The sequence below is a fragment of the Paramormyrops kingsleyae genome, unplaced genomic scaffold, assembly GCF_048594095.1.
Source record: "Paramormyrops kingsleyae isolate MSU_618 unplaced genomic scaffold, PKINGS_0.4 ups369, whole genome shotgun sequence".
In the NCBI taxonomy this organism is placed as follows: Eukaryota; Metazoa; Chordata; class Actinopteri; order Osteoglossiformes; family Mormyridae; genus Paramormyrops; species Paramormyrops kingsleyae.
In genome coordinates, this window is record NW_027326306.1 from 8753 (window position 1) to 25016 (window position 16264).

The following is a 16264-nucleotide window of genomic DNA, read 5'->3' on the forward strand; positions in this document are numbered from 1 at the left end:
TTTTATTACACTTAACAGCATCTTCATTAAATCTAATTTGGATGGACTGGAGCAGTCGGCGCCAATGCATCCTTATGCCTGAAATTTAAACAGACAGCAGACAAACATCAATCACCAGCGACAGCAACCATAACATAAAGTAATAGTAGTTGCAGTAGCACATTCAGTTTTTCAATGTCTTAACTTACTTTTCTATCTTCTTCATATAATAAGAGATATCGCGCAGGTTTAGCTTCACCTCTTTCATTGCAGCTAGCAGATGAGGATAGCCTTTCGTATAATGACGGAGCTGAAAAGTAAGCATTAAATCAGTTTAACCTTTTTAATTTTGAACAACCAATGAAATTACATGAAAGTGTTCTTACAATGTCCTCAGGAATTGGGCGAGTCCACATGTCAAGGCAAATTTCGGTAAGGATGTAATTTAGTTTTTCAACTGCTGCCTTTAATGAATCAGAAGAAACATATCTTTCATAACACCATACACATTGATATATATATATATGCATGTTTGTGCGTGTGTTTGTGTACAATGCCTCACCAGCTTGCATTTTCATAATCTCACAGATATTCTCAAGGTATTGTGTTTAATATATGTTTTTAGTTTTACCTGTGTATCTATCAGTGACAAATTATGATTACTTACTTCACGCTCTTCATTTTTGCAGTTCTGCGCAGACGCATTTTCTTTTCCTTGTTTGTAAATTTTACTGGTTGCCCTTGCCATGATGATGATTATCCTGGAAAAGATTAAAGTTAGGCTTTCCTATCTCATCCATTGCAATATATGACACTACAGAAGACAAGCCACCATAAAGTCTCTTAGCATTCCCGGAATTGCATTATCTAGCTTTCTAGCTTTTAGCTTCATAGCACTGTCAGAATTTCGTTATAGCATTTCCAGAATTGCGTAATCTAGCGTGAAGCTTTATAGCATTTCTGAATTACGTCAAGAACCTTCTAGAAGTTTCTAAGCATTTCCAGGATTCCGTCATCTAGCTTCAAGCTTCATAGCACTGCCGGAGTTTCGTTATAGCATCTCCAGAATTGCGTTATCTAGCGTGAAGTTTCATAGCATTTTTTAATTACAGCAAGAACCTTCTAGAAGTTTCCAAGCATTGGAAAAACATCAATAGACTTGATTGCAAGTCAAATGCAATCACATTAATATGCCGCTTCACGTTTCTGATCTTCATTAGCCTACCAAATGTTTCTCAGTCACCGTATTAGACGGGCACAGCATCTCGCTTACATTTAAACATTTTAGTCTAAGCATTTCACTCACAAATAAACAGTGAGATTGATTAAAACTGCTAAATTCTACTAATTTTTTTTTACATTACTTACCAAATAATGCTTTGAACAATAAAGCTTGCAGCCAGCTTTTTGATGTTGTTGTGAGGTGAAAAAGTACCAAGACTTTTATACTGAACCACCCACTCACGTGACAGATTTTCGCCCAATGAATACCTAAAGTCTATAAATTGATTTACATATTACGAATAAATCATTAACAAAACCATAATTTAATATTGTGACCATCAACTGACCGTGCACTTCCACAATTACACTTAAATTTTTTTTTGTAATATTTCCTGAAATGTTAGTAATGCCCTGTCAGACCTTTGTGGTGATAAAGTTCAAAAATAGTGCAAAATTCACAAAGTGTGAAAATTAGTGACTGACACATTTTGGAATTGCGAAGTGTCTTTCTGGTATCATCTTACCAACTTAGCAACTTTGGAACTGCGACGTACCTCTTATGGGTTCATTAGACTAACGTAGCAATTTTGGAATTGTGATGTGTGGTTTCTGGTATCATCTTACTAACATAGCAGATTATGAATTGTTATGTGACTTTTCTGGTATCATCCTACTAACTTAGCACTTCAGGTATTGTGACGTCACTTTTCTGGTATCATCTTACTAACTTAGCACTGTAGGAATTGCGATGTGACTTTTCTGGTGTCATATTACTAACGTAGCAATTACAGAATTGTGATGTGACTTTTCTGGTATCATCTTACTAACTTAGCACCTTAGGAATTGCGATGTGACTTTTCTGGTATCATCTTACTAACCTGGCAATTCTTGAATTGCGACGTGTCTTCTCTGGTGTCATCTTACTAACTTAGCAACTTCAGAACTGTGACGTGTAATTTTTTCCATGTATAATTAATTAAAATAAATGTAACAAATTACTTTAAAAATAGTTATAATTTTTTTTGTTAAAGGGGACATTTAAACATGCATAAAATATTTCATTTTATAAACTGAGAGCATTCATTGGGGTGAATCTGTGTCAATCAGCACAGTGGGTGGGGCAGTATAAAAGGCTTTGCTCACTCTCAGGCTGCTCAGAACTCTTCAGACTTGCAGCGTGTTACTTTGTGGAACAGCGGATCATCAGGGGAATACAAATCATTTTCCGGAATTGCATTTCTGATCATTTTTGGTAAGTAGTTATTCGGTTTGCTGTGTAGTTTGTGGATATGATGATTTATCTTGAAAAACATGAATATGTTTAATTGTTTAGAAAAAAAATTAAATAGTCTTCCCAACTGCCATAAGATTGTACACTTAATTTATAACTTCAGTCTTTTGACTTTTCTTGCGAATGCACTTTATGTATAGAACTTTATATAATTTCTCTAGTTGAGCTGAACAACTTCTGTACTTATTTTATGTTTATCTTATTTTAATTTCGGAATTGCGAAGTACCTCATGGGTTCATTAGACTAACTTAGTAGTTTTGGAATTGTGATGTGTGGTTTCTGGTATCATCTTACTAACATAGCAGATTAGGAATTGTTATGTGACTTTTCTGGTATCATCCTACTAACTTAGCACTTCAGGTATTGTGACGTCACTTTTCTGGTATCATCTTACTAACTTAGCACTTTAGGAATTGCGATGTGACTTTTCTGGTATCATCTTACTAACCTGGCAATTCTGGAATTGCGACGTGTCTTCTCTGGTGTCATCTTACTAACTTAGCAACTTCAGAACTGTGACGTGTAATTTTTTCCATGTATAATTAATTAAAATAAATGTAACAAATTACTTTAAAAATAATTATAATTTTTTTTTGTTAAAGGGGACATTTAAACATGCATAAAATATTTCATTTTATAAACTGAGAGCATTCATTGGGGCGAATCTGTGTCAATCAGCACAGTGGGTGGGGCAGTATAAAAGGCTTTGCTCACTCTCAGGCTGCTCAGAACTCTTCAGACTTGCAGCGTGTTACTTTGTGGAACAGCGGATCATCAGGGGAATACAAATCATTTTCCGGAATTGCATTTCTGATCATTTTTGGTAAGTAGTTATTCGGTTTGCTGTGTAGTTTGTGGATATGATGATTCATCTTGAAAAACATGAATATGTTTAATTATTTAGAAAAAAAATTAGTCTTCCCTACTGCCATAAGATTGTACACTTAATTTATAACTTCAGTCTTTTGACTTTTCTTGCGAATGCACTTTATGTATAGTTATATAATTTCTCTAGTTGAGCTGAACAACTTCTGTACTTATTTTATGTTTATCTTATTTTAATTTCGGAATTGTGAAGTGTCTTTTCCGGTGTCATCTTACTAACTTAGCAATACAGGAATTGCAATGTGTGTTTCCTGGTGTCATCTTACTGACGTAGCAAATCAGGAATTCTGTTGTGTGTTTTCTAGTATCATTATACAAACTTAGCAATTTTAGAATTGCGATGTATGTTTTCCGGTGTCATCTTACTAACTTAGCAATTCTGGAATCGCGATGTGTCTTTTCTGGTGTATCATACTAACTTAACAACCTTGGAAGTGTGATGTGTGTTTTCTGGTATCATTATACAAACTTAGCAACTTTAGAACTGTGATGTGTGTTTTCTGGTTTCATTCCACTAACCTAGCAATTATGGAATTGCGATGTATGTTTTCCGGTGTCATCTTACTAACTTAGCAATTCTGGAATCGCGATGTGTCTTTTCTGTTGTATCTTACTAACTTAGCAACCTTGGAAGTGTGATGTGTTTTCTGGTATCATTATACAAACCTAGCAATTCAGGAATTGTGATGTGTTTTCTGGTATCATCTTACTAATGTAGCAGCTTTGCAACTGTGTCGTGTGTTTTCTGGTATCATTATAGAAACCTTAGCAACTTTGGAACTGTGATATGTGTTTTACGGTTTCTTTCCTTTTGTCTATATTTATTTACGATAAGGTAAGTATCTATCAATCTATCTATGTAATTGCATTTTTATTTTTTCAAAGGATGCAACATGGTTCGTAAAAGGCTGCCTTGCCCACTGTGTCAAGTGCACTATATGAATGTGACAGTACATTTGAGGGATGTGCATAACATTACAAGCAACGAGGAGCGAAGGCTCCTCGTTTCTTGTAAGACAGGCCGGTATTCTGGTGCAGTGGACTGCCCAATACCTGGTTGTGTTTCGAAAAAGTTGATTCGGCTAGACAAGCACCTAGAAATCATTCATGGCAAGAGTGGTGCCGATCTTAAGACTATGCTTCATGAAGCCAAATGTGCTGCTGCAAAAAAAGCAGTCATGAAGCATAGAGGGGAAAATAATAAGAGAGACAGCGAGATTGAGGAATTGAAGCGCCAAGTCACAGAGCTTCAATCCCGCCTTGATGAATTTGAAGGGGAGAATTTGGACAAATCAGGCCCCAGCCAAGCAACACATAAGCTCTTCTTTATTGGTAAGTATAATAATAAGTATAATATTTATATTATGCAGTTATTTTAAACTTCTGTAGTTGACGGCATTGTTGACAATGCCTAGTATTTTTCTTGTGTATTTTATTTCATAACTATATCTTACAGAAATGTTAAAAGAAATGTTGACTATATACATAATGTAATTCTTTTCAAAACGTCCATTGTTGGGAATTTTAACCTTCTCAAGGCAGGCGTTGCTGATTTGCAACAGTTAAAAACTAACTACCTTATTACCTCACATACATATTTTATTAGTTTTTTTTTACTAAAAAGTACCACTGCAGGTCTTGGTTGTCCTTTAGCAACAAAAACTCAATTTGAGCCTGAAATGGTTAAAGCTTTTAAAATTAGGTTAAACTGGTCACCTTTGTTTTACCTGCATTATGGTCATGTAGTACCGCTGTCACCCGAAGATTGCTATTCACATTATAAATAGCCACATTACAGATGGCTAATTGTGTTCCTTTCTTATAGATAAAATACTTCCAGATTTTCAGGAGTCCCTATTTCGTGTTGGTGCCGACAAGAAAAAAGGTGAAAACAAGAAGCAGGAACTGGGTTACATAAAGAGCTTCATTCAGTTTATGTGGGGCTCTTCATCTGACACAGCACCTGCTCACTTGAAATTCCTGAATGAACCAAGCAAATTAAATGATTGGGTGAAGGTTTTGACAGAAAAATTTAAAGTCACGACCTGCAAAAATTATCTCATTTCCGTTTGCAAGTTTTTTGAATTTCTAATTGAGAGACGGCCAAGCTCTGTACGGCTTGGCCAAAAAATTTTAGAGGGTCTGTTGAGGCATTTAAAAATGCAGAAACATTCCCTAGCAAAAAAGATAGTAGGGCACCGGCAACATGTTAAAGAGCTCAAAACAAGGAAGATGCCTACCAGAAACGACCTGCGTGAGCTAATCACGACACTACGGGGCCGAATTCCAGAATTTCTTGGTAAGAAATGCAAATTGCTGAAATGTGGAAATCTCAACTGCATAATTTCTGGTAGTGGGGGGCTACATTTGCTGAATTAGCTGCCCCCTGCAATGTCACGATGTCACATATTTGTTAAATGCAGAGGATACATTTTGGTGTGCACTGTGTGCTGTGGCTTGTTAACAATGACCACTGATCACTTTTTAAAAAAATGTAGTTGTAATGCATAAGGATTCTTGAAAAAGTCTTGTAAATGCCTTAATATGTTTTGCTCACAGATGAACTATCTGAAGACCCCAGTTGCATAAACACAAGAAACGAGGCAATAGGCGCACTGGCAACGTATATATTTATCTGTACTGGGCACCGTGTGAGTGTGCTCGTAAACCTCACACTAACTGAATTTAATGAGTGCCAGGAGATAGATAATCTATATGTCATCAACGTGAGTACCAAAAAATTGATATTGTACTGATTATTAGATCGTGACACACCAATGTAATGTGCTTTGGGATAGTTAAGTTGTGAATTGACCTGCTTGGTTTTCAATAATGATAATAATAATAATATATCCTTTATTGCCTTGTTCTTTGTAGCGCAAGCTGTCTGCAAAGGGCAGCCACCTTTAGCGGCACCCAGGGAGCCTCCATGCTGAGTAACACATTGTTGCATTCTTAAAGGTGTCCAGCCACAAGACGTCTGGATCATTCGGGAGGGCAAAAATTGCCCTCAACAACAGGGAGTACTTGTGGATGCAGCAGTTTGTGCAAATGAGACGAAGACTATCAGGATACCACCACAATCCAGGGACATTTTTCTTTTCCTCCTCCGGAGAGCCACTAAAAAAGCTCTGCGAGCTTGTGAGAAAAACATGCCTGGATTGTGGGATGTGCAGGGGCTTCAGCGTCACAGAGATTCGCTCTGCCGTTGCGACCTGTGTAAGTCTAAATTTAAAGCAATAGTGATGTGCTTAGTGTATGATAGATTATTAATTTATGACATCTTTTCTGGTTTTGTCTTAACTTAGCAATTCTGGATCTGCAACATGTCTTTTCTGGTTTTGTCTTATTAACTTAGCAATTCCGGATTTGCGACATGTCTTATCTGGTTTTGTCTTATTAACTTAGCGATCCCGGATTTGCGACATGATTTATCTGGCTTTGTCCTAGTTACTTAGCAATTTCTGATTTGATGTTTTTGTTTTCTGGCTTCATCTTGCTAACTTAGCAATTCCGGATTTGCAACATATTTTTCTGGCTTCGTCCTACTAAGTGATTTCTGATTGAAAATTTGTGTTCTGGTTTCATCTTACTAACTTCTCTAGCGCTAGTCATCAGATCATGTATCTTGTCTGCAGGCACAGAGAAACCTACCTGATGACCAGCGCAGACTAGTGGCCCAAATTATGTGTCACAGTCTTACAACAGCAGATAAGTTTTATGTCGCCGAACTGGAAGTGAACGATCTGCAACGGGGTCGTGCTTTTGTGAATGAGGCCTTAGGTATTGGTAAAAGTAAGGCATTGAAAACCAGTACACCTTACAAGAGGCTGAGACCCCAGGTGTTGTCTTCTGATGACGATGACCAGGAGGGGGCAGTTGGTGTTTCGCCAGTCCTACTGCCCAGTCACATTTTGGAGGAAGACCCTGCATGTGAACCTCAGCAAGAAACAGGTAGTTGTCAGCTACAGATTAAAGTACAAATAGTAATCATGACACTAACATAATGTTTCTTTCCAGATAGTATTGTCTACATACCTGTTGATTTTGGGGAAGAAGTGGTTGAGGTGACACAAGAAGAGGGAGAAGGGGAGGAAGATCTAGAGGAAATGGAGAATGATGAGGAGGAAGGTGGTGAAAATGAGGAAGATCTAGAGGAAATGGAGAAAGATGATGAGGAAGGTGGTGAAAATGAGGAAGAAGATCTAGAGGAAATGGAGAAAGATGAGGAAGGTGGTGAAAATGAGGAGGAAGAGAACATTGATTTCAACTTTGTTTTGGACGATGACGAGGAAGAGGAAGATAGCCCAAAGGTAAGTCTCACCAATACCTTGATCTCTGTTGACTGCAGTATCTTACCTATACAAAAATTATAATCTCTGTTAACATTCTTGTGACAGGTTCTCAGTCCACTTCCGAAATATGTTGAGGACATAGATGGAAGGGTGAGGTTTGAAATTTTCTTTTAATAGGTCTGATATATAGAAATCATGTATGTTATTATCAAAGACATGCTGCCTGTGTTATATTTCAGAGATTAAGATGTAGAAGACGGCTTGTATATCCTGAATCACTAAAGGCCATGGTGAGGGAGAAATTTAGCAGTTATTGGAATCAGAAAATTACGACACAAATCGTAAGTATGCTTTGTCACTTTAATTGTTCATACTTATGAACAGTACATAAGAACATAAAAAACGACAGACAAGTGTGGGCTATTCAGCCCGTCAAAGGTTGTTTGGGGATAACTTAACTAATAGCTCACAGTTGACAAAATCTTATCTAGCTCTGATTTAAAGGAACCCATGGTTTTAGCTTGTGCTACACTAACAGGAAGACTATTGCATATAACTTCATGCATCCTGACCAAAACAGTAACATAACCTAATGCTGTTTTTTCAGATAAACAGTACTTTGATGAAAAACACCCAGTTGCTACTATCATGCAAAGTATTACGGTTGACCATTGACAACTTTAGGAGCTTAGTCCAGCTCCTGCAACGGTAATCCACTAACATTTAACATTTAGAAACAATTAGTGCAATTATTACATCATGGTTCTTGTCATTGTTTTTGTTTTTCAGACAAGATGCAATGACCATGAGCGATGATGATTAAGATGTCTCCAGAACTCTTAAGTGGCAGTAGGTGTTTCAATTAAAAAAAAACTTTTGTTTTAAAGTAAAGGTGGCATTATTTTGATTAAGAAACAGATTTGTATTGTTTAAATAAAAACTTTTGTTAAATTTAATAAAACTTGTTATTTTAAAGCAAAGGTGGCATTGTTTTGACCTAGAAAATTGATTTATTAAAATAAGGACTTTTGTACCTAAATTTTAAAAACCTGCATTTCTGTTTAAAGCCAAGCTGCCGTCATTTTGATTTGAGAACAGACATCTTTTGTTTAAATAAAGGCTATTTTTGTTAAATGTACAAAACTGCTATTCCTGTTTAATGTCAAGCTGCCATCATTTTTATTTGAGAACAGATTTCCTTAGTTTAAATAAAGGCTATTTTTCTTAAATGTACAAAACTACTATTTTGTTTAAAGTCAAGCCACCATTATTTTGACTTAATTGCAATGCATTGTTTAAATAAAGGCTTTTGTTGTGTAATTTGTGGTCAAGTTGTCATTTGTTATAGCAAAACTAATGCAAAATCACAAACTTACAAAGCAAATTAATAAATGTGATCTTACTAACTTAGCACTTCAGGTATTGCTATGTGACTTTTCTGGTATCGTTTTACTAACTTACCAATTCCGGAATTGTGATGTGTGGTTTCTGGTATCATCTTAGTAACTTAGCAATTCAGGTATTGCTACATGACTTTTCTGGTATCATATTACTAATTTAGCAATTCAGGTATTGCTATGTGACTTTTCTGGTATCATATTACTAATTTAGCAATTCAGGTATTGCTATGTGTCTTTTCTGGTACCATCTTACTAATTTAGCAGATTAGGAATTGTTATGTGACTTTTCTGGTATCATATTACTAATTTAGCAATTCAGGTATTGCTATGTGACTTTTCTGGTATCATATTACTAATTTAGCAATTCAGGTATTGCTATGTGTCTTTTCTGGTACCATCTTACTAATTTAGCAGATTAGGAATTGTTATGTGACTTTTCTGGTATCATCTTACTAACTTAGCAATTCAGGTATTGCTATGTGACGTTTCTGGTATCATCTTACTAACCTAGCAATCCCGGAACTGTGACGTGACATTTCTGGTATCATCTTACTAATCTAGCAATTCCGGTACTGTGACGTGACTTTTCTGGTATCATCTTACTAACTTAGCAATTCAGGTATTGCTAATAACACTGATGTAATTATGAAACATTAACATGACCAATAAGACATTATCAGTAAGCATTATGGAAAATCAAAAAGTCAGACACTGATGAAACCTAAGTAACTTTTATCAATCACAACTGAAAAAAACATTTTGATGTGTAGGGACTCAAGCAGTTGGCCCGGATGTATCGTCATGCCTGAAATTTAGACAGACAGACAGCAAACATCAATCACCAGTGACAGCAACTATAACAGTAAAGCAATAGTAGTGGCAGTAGCACATTAGCTTTTTCAACATTTTGATGCAGCTTACTTCAGCAAATTCTTCAAAACATAGCTGACATCGAGCAGACTGGCCTTCAACTGTTTCATCGTCCCTAGCAGGAGAGGATCGTCTATCACAAATGGGCTGTTCTGAAAGGTAAGTATTTAATCAGTGTAATGTTTTTAATTTTAAACTACTGAAATTAAATTAAAGTGTTCTTACAGTGTCCTCATCGATTGTATGATTCCAGTCTTCAATATCAGCCAGGATAGATTTCAAACTTTCAGATTCTGTCTTTAATCAATGAAGACAAACATATGTTTAATAACAGCATATGCATTGATTTATATATATATATAGACAAGAACTTTAATCATGTATGTTTTTAGTTTTACCTCTGCATGTATCAATCACAATAAATTGTTACTTACTTCAGCCTCTTCATCTTTACGTTTCGGAGTTGACTCACATTCTTCATCTACTGGTTTGTCAGTTTTACTGGTCCTCTTTGCCATGCTGATGATGATTATCCTGGAAAAGATTAAAGTTAGTCTTTTATATCTCATCAATTGCAATATATGGCACTACAGAATACAAGCCACCACAAAGTCTCTTAGACTGACTCTGACACGCAACCCTTTCCGTAATTGCATTGTCTAGCGTGAAGCGTCATAGCATTGCCGTAATTACGTTATAGCATATCCGTAATTGCATCATCTAGCATGAAGCTTCATAGCATTGCCAGAATTCCGTTATAACATTTCCAGAATTGCATCATTTAGCGTCAAGCTTCATAGCATTGCCGTAATTTCATTGTAGCATTTCTGAATTTGCATTATCTAGCTTCAAGCTTCATAGCATTGCTGCAATTACGTTATATCATTTCTGAAATTACATTATCTAGCATGAAGCTTCATAGAATTTCCGAATTACGTCAAGAACCTTCTAGAAGTTTCTAAGCATTGGAAAAACATCAATAGACTTGATTATAAGTCAAATGCAATAATTTTAAAATCTTCATTAGCCTATCAAACAATTTTCAGTCTATTTGACGGGTGCAGCGGGTTACTAACATTTAAAAACTATAGTCTAACGGTTTCACTATGAGAAACAGTGAGATGGCTTAAAACTTATTGTAGAAGACTAAATGCTACTAAAGAAAGGTTTTACATTACTTACCAAATAATGCTTCTAAAAGTTATGCTTGCCAGATGCACGTCTAAACAGCTTTCCAATGTGTTTGTGAGCTCGTAAAAAATTACCGAGACTTTTATACTGAACCACCGACTCACGTGACCAAAGTCTATGAATATATTTGCATATCATGAATAAAGCATTGACAGATATGTTTCATTACACTAACTTTCCGGCCTTAGCAATTCCGTAATTGCGATGTGTGGTTTCTGTTATCATCTTACTAACGTAGCAATTCTGGTACTGTTATGTGACTTTTCTGGTATCATCTTACTACCTTAGCAATTCAGGTGTTGCTATGTTACTTTTCTGGTACCATCTTACTAACTTAGCACTTTAGGGATTGTTATGTGACTTTTCTGGTATCATCTTACTAACATAGCAGATTAGAAATTGTTATGTGCCTTTTCTGGTATCATCTCACTAACATAGCAATTCAGGTATTGCTATGTTGCTTTTCTGGTACTATCTTACTAACGTAGCAGATTAGGAATTGTTATGTGACTTTTCTGGTATCATCTTACTAACCTAGCAATGTAGGAATTGCTATGTGACTTTTCTGGTATCATCTTACTAACCTAGTAATTCAGGTATTGTTATGTGACTTTTCTGGTATCATCTTACTAACTTAGCAGATTAGGAATTGTTATGTGACTTTTCTGGTATCATCTTACTAATTTAGCAGATTAGGAATTGTTATGTGACTTTTCTGGTATCATTTTACTAACGTAGCAATTCTGGTACTGTTATGAGACTTTTCTGGTATCATCTTACTAACTTAGCAATTCTGGTACTGTTATGTGACTTTTCTGGTATCATCTTACTAACTTAGCAATTCAGATATTGCTATGTGACTTTTCTGGTAGCAGATTAGGAATTGTTATGTGGCTTCTCTGGTATCATCTTACTAACTTAGCAATGCCGTGATTGCACTGTGTGTTTTCTGGCTTCATTAGACTAACTTAGCAATTCCGGTTTTGTGTTATTAACTTAGCAATTCAGGACCTGCGACGTGTCTTTACTGGTTTTGTCTCATTAACTTAGCAATTCAACATTTGGTTTCATTACAGTAACTTAGCAACTTCATAACTATGTCATGTGTTTTCTGTTATCTTAAACATAGCAATTTCTGATTTGTGACATGTTATTAAGCTGTAGGTGCACATTCAGAATTACGAACTGCAAATGCAATTTTTAATTTAACATGACTGATCATTAATGATGCAGTTCAAAATTGTTAATGTGAGGTGTATAATCTAAGATTACAAACCAGTAAGACATTACCACTTGCCTAGTGACCAGTATGAAAAATAAAGTCAGACACTGATGAAACTCAACAACCTTTTATTAAATTTAACATCTTGATTAAATCCGATGTCGAGGGACTTTGGCAGTTGGTGCATCCTCAGGCCTAAAATTTAAACAGACAGCAGAAAAACATCAATTACCAATGACAGCAACTATAACAGTGAAGTAATAGTAGTGACAGTAGCACAATAGCTATTTCAATGTTTTGATGCAGCTTACTTTAGCATCTTCTTCAGAATATCGCTGACTTCAAGCAGGCTGGCCTTCAACAGTTTCATCGCCTCTAGCATGAGAGGATCACCTTTCACAAATGGGCAGATCTGAAAGGTACGTCATTAATCAGTTTCACGTTTTTAATTTTGAGCAACTAATGAAATGAAATTAAATTGCTCTTACAATGTCCTTATCGATATCTCGATTCCAGTCTTCAATATCAGCCAGGATGGACTTCAGATGCAACATTACAGTTGCTGCCTTCAATGAATCAGGATAAACATATGTTTAAAAACAGCATATATATATATGCAATTACATATTTATGTGTGCAATGCCTCACCAGCTTGCCTTTTCATAATCTCGCATATATTCTCAAGGTATTGTGATGGTATGACAAGAACTTTAATAATGTATGCCTTTAGTTTTACCGATATATTTATCTATGACAAAAAATTACTGTTACTTACGTCAGCTTCATCAATTATTTTGCTGTAAGATGACTCAGTTTTTTGATTCTCTGGGTCGTTTGACTTGTCCATCATTCTTGCCATTATGAAGATGATTATCCTGGAAAAGATTAAAGCTAGTCTTTTATATCTCATCAATTGCAATATATGGCACTACAGAATACAAGCCACCACAAAGTCTCTTAGACTGACTCTGATTGACACAACCCTTTCCGTAATTGCATTCTCTAGCGTGAAGCGTCATAGCATTGCCGTAATTACGTTATAGCATTTCCGTAATTGCATCATCTAGCATGAAGCTTCATAGCATTGCCAGAATTCCGTTATAACATTTCCAGAATTGCATCATCTAGCGTCAAGCTTCATAGCATTGCCGTAATTTCATTGTAGCATTTCTGAAATTGCATTATCTAGCTTCAAGCTTCATAGCATTGCTGCAATTACGTTATAGCATTTCCGAAATTACATTATCTAGCATGAAGCTTCATAGAATTTCTGAATTACGTCAAGAACCTTCTAGAAGTTTCTAAGCATTGGAAAAACATCAATAGACTTGATTATAAGTCAAATGCAATAATATGCATAAGTACCTGCACGTTTTGAATCTTCATTAGCCTATCAAACAATTTTCAGTCTATTTGACGGGTGCAGCGGGTTACTAACATTTAAAAATTATAGTCTAACGGTTTCACTATGAGAAACAGTGAGATGGCTTAAAACTTATTGTAGAAGACTAAATGCTACTAAAGAAAGGTTTTACATTACTTACCAAATAATGCTTCTAAAAGTTATGCTTGCCAGATGCACGTCTAAACAGCTTTCCAATGTGTTTGTGAGCTCGGAAAAATTACCGAGACTTTTATACTGAACCACCGACTCACGTGACCAAAGTCTATGAATATATTTGCATATCATGAATAAATCATTGACAGATATGTTTCATTACACTAGCTTTCTGGCCTTAGCAATTCCGGCATTGCGATGTGTGGTTTCTGGTATCATCTTACTGACTTAGCACTGCAGTAATTGTTATGTGACTTCTGGTATCATCTTACTAACCTAGCAGTTCAGGTATTGTTATGTGACATTTCTGGTATCATCTTACTAACATAGCAGTTCAGGTATTGTTATGTGACTTTTCTGGTATCATCTTACTAACTTAGCGATTCCGGGATTGCGATGTGTGGTTTCTGGTATCATCCTACTAACTTAGCACTTCAGGTATTGTGTCGTGACTTTTCTGGTATCATCTTACTAACGTAGCATTTCAGGTATTGCTATGTGACTTTTCTGGTACCATCTTACTAACGTAGCAGTTCAGGTATTGTTATGTGACTTTTCTGGTATCATCTCACTAACATAGCAGTTCAGGTATTGTTATGTCACATTTCTGGTATCATCTTACTAACTTAGCACTGTAGGAATTGTTATGTGACTTTTCTGGTATCATCTCACTAACTTAGCAATTCAGGTATTGCTATGTGACTTTTCTGGTACCATCTTACTAATCTAGCAATTCCGGTACTGTGACGTGACTTTTCTGGTATCATCTTACTAACTTAGCACTTTAGGGATTGCGATGTGGCTTTTCTGGTACCATATTACTAACTTAGCAATTACGGCATTGTGATGTGTGTTTTCTGTTATCATCCTACTAACCTAGCACTTCAGGTATTGTGACGTGACTTTTCTGGTATCATCCTACTAACCTAGCACTTCCGGTACTGTGACGTGACTTTTCTGATATCATATTACTAACCTAGCAGATTAGGAATTGTTATGTGACTTTTCTGATATCATCTTACTAACTTAGCGATTTCGGAACTGTGATGTGTGGTTTCTGGAATCATCTTACTAACTTAGCAATTCAGGTATTGCTATGTGACGTTTCTGGTATCATATTACTAACCTAGCACTTTAGGAATTGCGATGTGTCTTTTCTGTTATCATCTTACTAACTTAGCACTTTAGGAATTGCGATGTGTCTTTTCTGGTATCATATTACTAACCTAGCAATTACGGCATTGTGACATGACGTTTCTGGTATCATCTTACTAACTTAGCAATCCAGGTATTGTTATGTGGCTTTTCTGGTATCATCTTACTAATTTAGCAGATTAGGAATTGTTATGTGACTTTTCTGTTATTATCTTACTAACTTAGCAATCCAGGTATTGTTATGTGGCTTTTCTGGTATCATCTTACTAATTTAGCAGATTAGGAATTGTTATGTGACTTTTCTGTTATCATCTTACTAACTTAGCAATTCAGGTATTGTGACGTGACTTTTCTGGTATCATCTTACTAACTTAGCAATTCAGGTATTGTTATGTGACTTTTCTGGTATCATCTTACTAGCTTAGCAATTCCGGAATTGTGATGTGTGTTTTCTGGTATCATCTTACTAACGTAGCAGTTTAGGTATTGTTATGTGACTTTTCTGGTACCATCTTACTAACGTAGCAGATTCGGAATTGTTATGTGACTTTTGTGGTATCATCTAACAAACTTAGTGATTTTGGAACCGTGATGTGTGGTTTCTGGTATCATCTTACTACCTTAGCAATTCAGGTATTGCTAATAACACTGATGTAATTATGAAACATTAACATGACCAATAAGACATTATCAGTAAGCATTATGGAAAATCAAAAAGTCAGACAATGATGAAACCTAAGTAACTTTTATTAATCACAACTGAAAATAAAACATGTTGATGTGTAGGGACTCAAGCAGTTCGCCCGGATGCATCGTCATGCCTGAAATTTAGACAGACAGACAGCAAACATCAATCACCAGTGACAGCAACCATAACATTAAGTAATAGTAGTGGCAGTAGCACATTAACTTTTTCAATGTCTCGATGCAGCTTACTTTGGAAATGTCTTCAAAATATCGCCGATATCGAGCAGATTGATTTTCAACTGTGTCAGCGCCGCTAGCAGGGGAGGATCTTCTTTCACAAATGGGCAGATCTAAAAGGTAAGTATTTAATCAGTTTCATGTTTTTAATTTTTGAACAACTAATGAAATTAAATGAAAGTATTCTTACAAAGCTCTCATCGATTGCACGGATCCAGGCTTCAGTATCAGCCAGGATGCAGTTCAAGGATTCAAACGCTGCCTTCTTT

At 35.9% G+C, this 16264-nt stretch overlaps 1 protein-coding gene and 1 long non-coding RNA gene across 2 annotated transcripts; one reads left to right on the forward strand and one right to left on the reverse strand.

The window, feature by feature from the left end:
- Positions 1 to 308: 308 nt before the first annotated feature.
- On the reverse strand, positions 309 to 11181 carry LOC140587576 (uncharacterized). The gene is made up of 3 exons (XR_011989220.1): positions 11128 to 11181; positions 647 to 740; positions 309 to 443 (listed from the first exon to the last, which is right to left on the reverse strand). It is a non-coding gene; the product is annotated as an uncharacterized lncRNA (long non-coding RNA).
- LOC140587575 (uncharacterized) lies at positions 5258 to 8930 on the forward strand. The gene is made up of 9 exons (XM_072708827.1): positions 5258 to 5679; positions 5940 to 6106; positions 6342 to 6599; positions 7019 to 7334; positions 7401 to 7693; positions 7781 to 7825; positions 7915 to 8016; positions 8283 to 8383; positions 8465 to 8930. Exons 1-9 carry the CDS (start codon positions 5316 to 5318, stop codon positions 8496 to 8498), a joined length of 1680 nt encoding a protein of 559 aa, XP_072564928.1. The 5' UTR covers positions 5258 to 5315; the 3' UTR covers positions 8499 to 8930.
- Positions 11182 to 16264: the final 5083 nt, after the last annotated feature.